The 12,160-nt window shown below is 41.2% G+C and overlaps 1 protein-coding gene across 23 annotated transcripts in view; it reads left to right on the top strand.

Moving 5' to 3' along the window:
• Window positions 1–12,160, top strand: part of PLEKHA6 (pleckstrin homology domain containing A6) — a 158,326-nt gene that overhangs the window by 92,258 nt on the left and 53,908 nt on the right. For 20 of the 23 annotated variants that reach the window (XM_083172887.1, XM_083172883.1, XM_083172890.1 and 17 more), the window contains 2 exons: window positions 7,083–7,154; window positions 7,265–7,373. In XM_083172887.1, coding sequence (XP_083029013.1) covers window positions 7,272–7,373 — 102 coding nt within the window. In that variant the 5' untranslated portion in view covers window positions 7,083–7,154; window positions 7,265–7,271. Of the gene's footprint in view, window positions 1–2,973; window positions 3,021–7,082; window positions 7,155–7,264; window positions 7,374–9,701; window positions 9,842–12,160 lie in introns of those variants that run through there. The other 3 variants (XM_083172891.1, XM_083172885.1, XM_083172892.1) reach the window with 3 other exon arrangements.

The following is a 12,160-nucleotide window of genomic DNA, read 5'->3' as shown; positions in this document are numbered from 1 at the left end:
TCTGCATAACTGTAGCCCTGGTGCAGAGTAAGAATGTTATTTTGGTTTTACAGTTTAGGCCTATTTGCTCCCGATACACAGACCCTATATTAGAATAGGAGTCCTAAATCACAATGTCAAGCAGTGAGGTTTCAAAGGTGGCCAAATTACCAGTGGCCAGGAGGCCGACAGGTGGACCTTAGGAAGCTAATTATTGCTCCGAAACTACTCCTCTCTATGGACCCCAAATCATGTTACTGTGCAATAATAGCTCACATTGCATATTTGTCAATGGCTGTAATACTCTTTTGAAGAAATTACACAACATCATTGTGGCCATTTCTATTATATGTTTGTATAAAAACAGAATGTCATACAATAGTGTAGCATTTTGTTACAAAAGTATCTTTTCAACCATGATGATCACATGGCTTCCTGTAATTCCTGCTAGCAAAAGTGACACAACTCCTTTGGCCTGTCAGTTTTGTTTTGGTTTTAGTCTTGTGACAAGAATGTGATAAATATTTGGGTTTATAGTAGCTGTAATGATTGCCACATTGGAATAATACCAATACTAAATTGCATATTTATTGGCCATGTTAAGAAATACTCCTGGCATAAACACAACATTTTCTCATTTCAGTTAAATAAAGAAATTATTTCATTATCTACTTAGACATATTCGGGCAGTTTTGCAAATATAACTCATCATATATATAAACTCTAAGGGCTGTTTCACATGCTCCGGCACCTGCCGGGCGGCGAAACCCCGCATGGCTAAATGCCATGCCGCACACAGTAGTTGTTAATGGATACGATTGTGTCCATTCACACGGGAGGGCCACGGCCCGGCTGCCCGGTTGCAACCGGATCCCACCACTGGAAGGGACGGCTGCCGGGCTGTGGCCATCCCCACCATTGTAAACTGCTGTGTGCGGCACGGCTTCCTGGCTGTGCAGGGAGTCGCCGCACGGCAGGAGCCGGAGCGTGTGAAACAGCCCTAAGAAAATGGGTAGCGGTCTATTTACATATTTATCTTCAAAGTAAGTCTTACAAAAATATATATATTATCTGATTGGCCCATAGCTGATGTAATAACTCCAAATAAATACACATTTTCTGCCAATATTAATTATATATGTACATAATTAACCTGATGGTTGTATAGTGATTAGCACTACTGAGGTCATGGGTTCAATTTCAACCTGGACCCTGTGTGGAGTTTATACTTTCTTTCTGTGTTTACATTGGGGTCCTCTGGTTTTCTCTGACAATACAAAAATATATGGTGTACGGTTGTTAGGTTGACACATATTAGGACGGCATGCAATAGGTCGACTACTGAAGGTCGAGATGGCTTAGGTTGACACATGAAATAGGTCGACAGAGTTGGAAAAGTCGACACAAGCATTAGGTCGATAGTCTAAAGGAAGACATGAGTTTCTTCTGTTTTCTTTGAGCCGACATGAGCCAGCAGGCGGTATTTCATGCCCTACCATCCACTAGTGTGTGGGGGGAGAATAGAACAGTGTGCTGAGCGTAGCGAGGTACCAGTACACTTTGACGGTGTCCATGTACAAAATGTGGACATTTGGGACAAAGAAAGTGAAAAACTCATGTCAACCTTTTGACTGTCGACCTAGCGAATGTCAACCTAATGCTTGAGTCGACCTTCCAATACTGTCCAACAGCAATGTCGACCTATTTCAGGTGTTGACCTAAGCCATATGGACCTTCTGTGGTCGACCAAATGCATGCCAACATAATATGTGTTGACCCAATGACCCATATCCAAACATACTGGTAGGCTGATTGGCATCACTGGGACATGGGCTGATGGTATTGAATAAATATTCTCTGCAATGTGCTGTGTACAAACTGTTATTAAATATACCAGTAAATTCTATATTGATATCACAAATACATGGGGGGGGGGGGGGGGGGGGAATTTAATAGGATGAGAGATTCAGAAAACCAGTTTGATCTTGCAGTGTAAATGATTGGCGCTTTAAATAAACTGGAGATTTCTTACCAAATCTCTCACTTTCTGATTCTCTCATCCTATTACATTTCGCCCATGGTCTATGCATGTTGCTAACAATGGTACATTAGTGATGTATCGGATCAGTAATGAGTCTGTGACTGTGAACTGTGTGTACATTCAGTACATTCCAGAACTAACATTGTACACATCTAATAAGTAATAAGCCATTTGAACTATTTATAGTAAGGGGATTGATCTTAGATAAATAATGCTATAGTTTAATTTAGGGGATTTTCTTGTTTTTAGCAAGTGATTTTAGGTTAGGCCGGGATGGGCCAGCTGAGGCCATCACAGCAAAACCCTCTAATGAAAGGATTAAGGTCACTAGCGGCTGGATATGTGAGTGAAATGTCCCCCCCTGCTGGTGATAAAGTATACAGGCAACACATATGCACCTGTAAAGTTTTTCAGTCAGAGCTGATTCTATATATTATTTTAAGAGGAATCATTTTTAATTATTTTTATTTAGAATTTTTATTAATATAGTGCAACTTATTACATAACACGTTCACATTTTCTATCACAGTTGCAGCTATTAATTGTATTTTAATTGATTTATTATAAATATTAATAATATTTATTAGATTAATGTGAATTATTCAGAGCCCAAAAGTTGAACTACAGTATTAGAATAAATGCTTACAGTATACTGTACTTAAGCAGTTCCCCTATGTGGTCTTTGTAGAATTCTATTTCAGTGGGCATTTTTATGAATGTAAAAAGCGCACCTACTGTATGAACATCCCTGACAGAGGGCATGGCTGAGTAAGCTGATATGTCCCGTGATGCTTAAAATTGACCGTTAAGCAGATAGGAGCTGAGAGGTAAAATAAGCTTTGTTGCGTACACAAAGTGGCCTGCTTTCCTCCCATTTATCCCTGCTGTATCCTTTTATGCCCAGGACACAAGCATGTGCCTCCCCCACATCAGCTGCCTCCCACATCAACTCTAAGGGCTGCTAGAACATGCTTAAGTTTCGTGTTGGCGGTAGGGACAGGTACGTACCTACTCCCATTTAACCCCCTTTTATTGAAAGCCTCTCCAACAGACTTGGCAGTTTGAGATGAATCACAGGCTTGGCTGTGTTCTGTGATTTAACACCTCTGAAGACAAGGTGAAGAAGATGGTGCTGCATTGCAGCACGTAATGCTACAGAAGCAGCTGAACTCATTGCATTATAGTTGTACATTATAATACAGCATTCCTCTCATTTCTGTCAGGCACCCTGGGTCCCGGGATGTGTATTATGTTATGATGGCATTCTATTGATTTTTTTTTTTTTATATTATGATGTGTCTTGTCATTCTAATGGTGTCATGATGATGTTATGTCCATTGCAGCCAGGTGTTTCCTGTCACCTTTTCATTTCAAGTAGTAAGGTGGGAGCCAGGTAGAGTAAGGAAGGAAACAGGACCAGTGAGGTAGAGGAAACAGGACCAGTGAGGTAGAGTAAGAAAGTAAACAGGACCAGTGAGGTAGAGTAAGGAAGGAAACAGGACCAATGAGGTAGAATAAGAAAGGACACAGGACCAGTGAGGTAGAATAAGAAAGGACACAGGACCAGGGAGGTAGAATAAGAAAGGACACAGGACCAGTGAGGTAGAATAAGAAAGGACACAGGACCAGGGAGGTAGAGTAAGAAAGGAAACAGGACCAGTGAGGTAGAATAAGAAAGGACACAGGACCAGAGAGTTAGAGTAAGGAAGGAAACAGGACCAGTGAGGAGAAGTCCTGGTGGAAATTTCTGAATATACAAACCATCCTTATTGTCATGTGTTTAGTTACATGCAATAACCTTCCCTGTTCAGGAAATAGAAAGGTAATGACATGTTAAACATTGACAGGGATCCAATATATATGTCTAGCTGTTTTTTTCCCTCACTAACCCCATAATTGTTGCAGTAATAACACATGCCGTTTATGTATTGCTTTTAATAGCACTAAGCAATTTACAAACAATTACATAGTAAATACAGCATTAAATAATTTAGCAGACATTTGACTTATTATTATGACCTCTATAAAGATAGATAACATTGTTAAATATGTTTTACTACTGTGTAATGACTCTGTATTAAGACAAACATTTGTACAATGGATAATCTCCATTCTCCGTAAACGCTAGAACACTTAAGGCCCCCATTTAGATTAATAATTCAGCCTTGGTGCTATTTTTGGTTGTGACACTCCCACTGGTTAGCATTGTAAATAATTTGCCAAAATTATGCGCATACAATCTGTCTAATGAAAGAAATTCAGACTTAACCCCTTAATGCCAAAATTAGAAAACTAGTGCAATGCATTGTGAAACCGCTCCGCACAATTCCATCCTGCTACTTCAAAAAGATAGGAAATATTATTGCATCTACAAATACGATTATTCTGGATCACAGAGATTTATCTATTCCTAAATACCAACTCTGCAGAAGAATAAGAGTTTATGGGGGAGATGTACTAAGCATTGGAGTATGATAAAGTGGGGAGAGATAAAGTACCAATCAGCTCCTATTTGCCACATTTCAAGCAGTGTTTTAAAAATGACAGTTAAGAGCTGATTGGTTGGTAGATTATCTTTCTCCATTTTATTGCTCTCTGAGGTTTAGTACACATTTTCTTGGGACTGTATGTATTTAAATGAACTGAATTATGGGCCTGATTCTAATTTGCTCGGTCCCCCACGCATGAGTGCGACCATCAGTGACCATCGAATGATTTGGTCCCCACACCTAAGACTGCAAAACATCCATTTGCAGCCGTACAGGGAACTCAATGAGAGAGGGGGGGGGGGGGGGATTGTGCGGCGTGTGCGAACAAACCTACATGCAGCCCTGCGAAATTGACTACAGGGCAAAATTTGCAGTGCTGCATGTGGATCAAAATAAGGACCCCTTGGGTGCGAGGACCAAATTATTTGATGGTCACTGACCATTGAATGATTTGGAATGAGCACGTGGGCCCTGTACAGGAACAGAGTGGGCAGCTGACATCCATTGTTGTCAGCTGCCTGCCCCTAGCAGCTGCGTCACTGCCTCATTTCCATGGGAATGCCCAGCATTTTCCTGGGAACACCAATGAAATGCTAGGTGTTCCCATGGGCGTGTCCCCTCGTCGCCACCCCACGCCCCCTGCTTGCACTGGTGGGTGTGAACGGCACAGCAAACTTGCAGTTCACCATGCATGTTTGCTTCAAGCGCATGCAGATGCGAACGCGCAGGGGACCGAGCAAATTAGAATCCAGCCCTATGTGTGCACATTACAATACCAGCTATTATGTAAATTGTGTTTACCTTTTATTATCTATATAAGTAGGGTTTGCTACAATTCAGAAATGGTTGTTTTACTTGGTATTTATGGTATTTTCTAGTCATAAATGTGCAAGGTATTGGCCTTTCTAACATAAGCCACTTTGGATACTCATAGAAAAATGTATTCATTCCATTTCTTTGGAGCGACAGAGAGAGGAGTGGTGGAGGGAGTGGGGGGCATGCACATGTAATGATGTACTCCCTCATCTGTACTTGTAGGATGACAGAGGGCATCATAATTGACCCATGGGACCATGCATCAGTGATGATATTTTGCATACACACTAAGCAATATTTTAAACAATATCGCTCAGAAGGGGAAAAATGTGCGATATTGTTTAAAATATGTTTTAAAAGTGTGTATAGGGCTTTAAATTGTCGCCGCATTGACTAAATATGTCTATTTATTTATTTTTTAACAGTTTCTTATATAGTGCACACATATTGTCACATCAGTCCCTGCCCCAGTGGAGCTTACAATCTATATACTCTACCACATGTACACACACACACACACACACAGACATTCTTGGGTTAATTTTGTTAGGAGCCAATTAACCTACCAGTACTGTATATTCTTGGATTGTGGGAGGAAACCGGAGCACCCAGAGTGAACCGGAGTAAGCCCATGCAAGTACGGGGAGATTTGTCCTATGGTTAAATTATTAGATAAACCCCAAATGGTCCATGCTGGTTGAAAAATCAGAGTGCCTTAAAGCGTTGTTAGCACACAATTGCACATTGATGAGACAGCATGCAATAGCTTATATTTACATTTACCTTTGTGTGCACTGTTGGACATTTCCTTCCACACTCAGCTTTTTACATTAGCATGAAGTTGGCTATCTTCTTGACAGCTATAAATATTTATGAGTATTAATGAGTGTGTGCACTGCCCATGTCCTGGCAAGGACATGATCAGTGTTCCCCTGAGAAGCTTCCTATAACTGCAGCAAGCTGTCTGCATTGTTTTTATTGGCCATAACTGATCACATGAACTGAGGATTGCACAAAGTGCTATCCATAATAACAGCTTATTCAGCTAGTGCATTTGTGACCCAGGAAAAGTTTGTTATTTTCTACAATGATATGTACGTAATCTTTACATTGCAGTTAAGCCATTCAATGTTAGATGTTTGAAAAGTACAAGTCCATTTTATAGGTCTTAATTTGTAAAAAAAATAGTCATTATAGTCATTACACCGATACTTGATGAAAGAATGTTTGCTAATCATCATATTGACAGGATCAGTTGTAAATTTCCCATTAGGCATGTGGGACATGTGCCTAAGGGTGCCAATTGATAGGAGGTTGGCGATTGAATGCTTGTTTTATTAGTCCAAAAGTGTATCAGTAACCTCAAAATATTTCCATTCTACAGTACTGTACACCATCATGAGGGGAGTGTTGACTCAAAGATGTGCAGACTGTCCTTGTAAACTGTGCTCCTTAGTAAATATGTCTACATAAGTAAATAACATGAAATCTAATAGCGCATGGATTATTATTTTATTATTATTACTATTATTATTATTATTATTATTAATAATAAGCTGATAATAGCCAAATAGGATTGTAACCAAACAATGCTAATAATAAAATTGGGCGGTGGGTGCTGGTCGTTACTGTTTGTGCCAAAAGGCATCCTGACTTCTAAATACACCCGTAGACAGAACAAATATTCTGATGTACACATACATATGGTGCTTTGTGTGTTAATATCCTTCTCTTGACAAATGTGCTTGTCTTTCTAGCCACAATGAGCGTCTTACCACCCTATTGGACCCAGTGACTGGACTGATCCAGAGAGAACGTGGACTATCGGGGTGAGTGTGAGAATCTGTTCTCTATCTATCGTACTGTAGCATTGCGATCTATCGTACTGTAGCATTGCTGCGATCTTGTGTTTTACTCTGAACTTACCTATCTTGCTTAGGTCTGAGATGAATGCAGAGGCAGCTGCGAAGCGCTCCACTAATCTTGGCAACGAAAACTCCACATACACCATGGTATCTGACGCCTTTCCTGATGGCCCTAACATAAGGGTGAGCTTTGCTTCTGGAGAGAATACATAGTTGCAATCTTATATCAGTAAACATATTTTGAGGTAGTACAGCGATTACTTTGTCTCCCTGTATTGTTCCTTTGTACGGCGCTGCGAAACACTTGTGGCGCCTTATAAATAAAATTATAATAATAATAATAATTGTTCTCTGCTAAGCAGTAATTATCTTCTACATTCAGAAAGCTTGCTTTTACACATTCTACATTAAGATGCTAAAAGTTATTGGTGTACGTTAATATCGTGAACGTAAAATGGGGAGCTATTCTATTTTGTGATGGTGATGGTGAAAACTGAGTACAAAATTAATCTTTATATGGACTTGGTCCTTAAGCCTGACAAAAGCAATATGTTTTAAATTACATTATTGGTCATAAACTTTAGAACACCTCATTTTCTTACTTTTTTAAATAAAATTTAAGCAAATCCAGTGAATTACTTGAAATGGTACAAAGGTAAAAAGTAAGATGTTAAAGGTTCAAAAAAGAAAAAAGGTGTAGCTTTTTTTTTTGCGCTGCCACTGCGGAGGGGGGACAGAGCACACAGAAATGCAGTAAAAACCCTGATAACAGGGTTTTTACTGAATTTCTGCTTTGGAGAATCTCCCCCATTGACAATTAGTGTACATTTAGTTATTTAAAACGTTAGTTATTAAAAAGAAACATTGAGTTATTAAAAAAATATATTTTTCAGTGACAGGAAATGGGTTGAAAACTGTTCCTAGGCTATGAAGCCTTGAACAAAGACTATATTTACAATGTTGATAGGCAAAAGGATGATTCCACAGTGTGTGGCATTGGCGTAGCTACATGTAGTATAGGGGGGTGGGGCTGCAATGGGGCCTGGTACACTTTTGGGGCCTGGCCCTTTCTCTGTACACTGCTATCCACAGGCTCACCTTCTGATGTCCATGGATAGCTTCTTTCTTAGTAGTATGCTGCTGCAGGCACATCTTCGTTCCTGGTTGGCTTGTCTCTCTAACTGATGCTGGGAAGAGAAATGGCTATTCTGAGCCTGCTGGGACATCCTTAGATCACAGCTGTGCCTCCTCCCAGCATCAGTAAATTGAAAGATACAAAGCTGTCCAGGACAAACTGTTAAAGGAAAACTGTGAGGGAGGCAGGGTTTGTATATTTTGCTATGGTGTCCCTCTAGCTCCATTTATGTCCTTGGTGTGTGCAATAGTCAAATGCTACCTGCAAGTTAAAGCCCAAAAGTTTAAAGGCAATGCTTTTATTAGCAAAACACCCTAAGTTTTGGGAATAAAAGCATTCTCTTTAAAACTTTGGGGTTAACCACACTTTTTAGTGCTGGATTTTAGAGCTGCCACTTAAGTCCCTTTAAGACTTAAGAGATACAGTATAGAGAAAACTACTACTGTTTTTGTCTGAATGGCACCAACTTAGGAACAAGTTCCTGGGTCAACACCACTGCTGTTTGACAGGGTTTCTCCAGGACATCCCAAGGAGACAACCCAGGTTATGTGTGAATGGTAAAATCCAGAGTCACCCATAAAAGTTCCTGATTGGTGTTCGGGATTGCCTGGAGTTGGTGGTGCTGCTTTTAACCCATCACATATCGGTTACAGTTTTGCTAGTTTGCTGGTGGATATCTTCATATTTAGAACCTCTTAAGACCTCCCCCTGGTTACTGGATGCCTGGGGTATCTGGGGAGCTCTCAGACTTGGTTTAGGGGGTACTGCTCTGTAAATATCAGGCTTGCAAAAGCTAGTACATGCTCCATCTGTTTCCCAGTCCACACTTCTGAGGAGTCGTTTTATATTTTAAGGCTGCAGAGATTTCCTTGGATAAGCATGTGGACCTCCCACCAAAATATGTAGCTGGGGTGTAGGATTGTTTGAGTGTGTATGTATGAGTGTGACATGTGTGTTTGCGAGTAAAGTATGACCTCTATGTTTTTGTATGCTTCTGGCATGAGAGTTGGTCACAGGATCATTCGACAATAAGGGAATGACCCCTCTTCTATATCCAATTTGGTTGATTCTTTGATTTCAAAATATTTACAATTAATTTGTGTCAATTTCAATAACAACTGGAAAACGTTGGTGTTGTAATACTATTGATCGGCAAAGTAAATACATTTAAACAATAGGATCATATATATCATACTTGTGAAAAGAAATGTTGCAGATACGTTTATCTAGAACCTGCAGGTGTCACTGTGGAGGACTAATTATTATCTTCAAAAAAGGTGACACAAATGTATTGAATGAAAGGATTTTCCTAGTTAATAATATGTTATTAATGGAAAGGTTCTTTTGAGGTTAATGCTTCTATCCTTTCCCCAAAGCTACATTGGCAGGTATGTTTCTCTATTTATACTACTAGAACATCTGCTGCATCTGTCGCCTTCCTGTCCTTTGTATAAAGACAACCATTAGACAGCAAATGTCAACATGAAAGGAAGGAGACACATTAGAACAATGACAGGTGCACTTTAATTAATCATACACGTTCTTTTGGCTTTGCTCGTCATTAGCTTACTATGGGGTACATGTACTAAGGGGAGGTAAGACTCAAAAACAAAAATAGATAAAGGGGGTGATTCATTAGTTTTTTCCCAGCAGCTACCACTAGGCAACTTAAAATGGAGAAATTCAATTGTTGCTCTGTTTAGACACCCCTTAAGCAGTGGGTATGACATTTCTTCTCCCAGCCTCCTGTGGTGTAAGAAGAAATGTGTCTTGTCCATGTACATGTTTAGGTGCCCAAATTGGAGTTTGAGTGCCCTAGCCAGGACATTAGACAGGGTTAGTCGCCGCTAAACCCCATCAATTTGGTTGCGATCAGCACAATAAAAAATAAATATTTGAATTGCAACTCCCAGTCTCCCAGCACTTTAGATGGGAGAGCGGGCGCACAAAAACAATTGAATTTCCCCCCCAATCGCACCTTAAATCTCCAAATATCTGTCTCATCTGAAGTGAAGAGCGGAAGGCTGGAAGTTTTCTTTCACCTACTGTTCGTAAGTTAATAAAGGTTTTATAAAACAAAAAAGAGTTACCATACAGCATCAGCTTCTTCTGTACACGCACTTTCATTTTAACCTCTTCCTGTGGATGGGCCTTTTAGTTGACCTTACATTTGCAATCATTATTTAAGACGCGCTAAGCATCTCTGCAAAAAAGGGGGTGATATCTTGGTGGGCACACCTGTTCTAAGGGTACTTGTGAGTTATCCGGGCGCCCGATGTGGTCATCGCATGCCATTACAATAAGCATACGATGCGACGCGATGCGACGCGATTTTCCATCGCGTCGTATCTCGTCGCATCGTATGCTTATTGTATGGTATACAATGGGATGCGATGCGACGCGACGCGATGTTTACACTTCCCGCCCATTTTTAAACCCGCCCTCTGGCACATCTGGCAGAAAATCAGTGTGAGGTAGTTTCCAGAGGAGAGAACAAGTGTTTGACTGAGAGAGATATTGTTTACAGCATTGTTGCATATTTCTGAGGTGAATAATTGGACATTTACCCCTAATTTTGTCCCATTTGGCCCCTTACACCTGCCCCATTTCACCCCTTACATTATTATTGCCAAAATGGCTGTGGTTGATGGCATCTTCAGCCTCCCAAAAACAGAGGAAGAGACAGTTACATTCCTACAGGAGAAAGGGCTGCTCCCATTGACTGCCACATGCCCAAATGGGCACCCTATGCGCCTGTCCCTGAAAGAGCGCAAATGGCGCTGCTATATTAAAAGCTGCAGCAAGAAACAGAGTCTGCGGGCCTCCCTATTCTATCCTGGGTGCAGGCTCCCATTCATGACGATCTTGCGCTTTATCTGGTGTTGGTGTGATGAACTGACATCAATTGAATTCTGTGCAAAGAATTTAAAACTCTGCAATAAAAGCACCATTTTCTACAACGCCTTGATGCGGGAGGCATGCCAGTGTGATTTAATGGCACAGCCACAGCAGCAGATTGGAGGGCCAGGGAAAATGGTCGAGGTTGATGAAACCCTGTTTGTGAAACGCAAGGCCAATGTTGGCAGAGTACTCCCACAGCAGTGGGTGTTCGGAGGAGTGTGCCGGGAGACAGGGGACTGTTTTATGGTTGCAGTTCCCAAACGAGATGCACCCACTCTCATTGGTGCAATTGTGCAGCACGTGGCACCTGGCAGCACCATCGTAAGTGATTGCTGGCGCGCCTACCAAACCAGTGAACTGGAGCGGGCTGGTTACAGCCACTTGCGGGTAAATCACCGCTTCAACTTCGTCGACCCAGAGACTGGTGCACACACACAGAACATTGAGCGACTATGGGGGTGTGCAAAATGGCGCAACAAACGCCAGCGGGGCACAGCACGACATCATCTAGATTCCTACATGCAGGAGTTCGTGTGGCGAAAATGCCTGGCGAGAGACAATGCATTTGAGCGTATTCTGCATGCGCTCACATTAGTTGATAAATCATGATGTTCATTGATTATTGTGTGCTTTATGATTATTTATTGTGTGCTTTATGATTATTTGTTATTCGAATTTATTTCATTCTTATGTTAATTACACAGTTATTCCCTTTAATTCACTTGTCCTTAATGTGTCAGATATGCATGATATGGATGAATGATATTGGATGCTCACAGCCACTCCACTATCAACGTGAACCCGAAGCGTGGCGAGCGCAGCGAGCCCGCGAGGGGCGGCGGTACGCGTCCTCCGACCTTTTCATGCCCTACTATCCACTAGGGCGTGGAGTGAGAATATAATAGTGTGGCGAGCGCAGCGAGCCACCGAGCCC

The sequence above is a fragment of the Crinia signifera genome, chromosome 2 (assembly GCF_055691185.1).
Source record: "Crinia signifera chromosome 2, ASM5569118v1, whole genome shotgun sequence".
NCBI lineage: Eukaryota > Metazoa > Chordata > Amphibia > Anura > Myobatrachidae > Crinia > Crinia signifera.
Note: the sequence above shows the minus strand (reverse complement) of the source record. Positions and strands in the feature narration are given on the sequence as shown.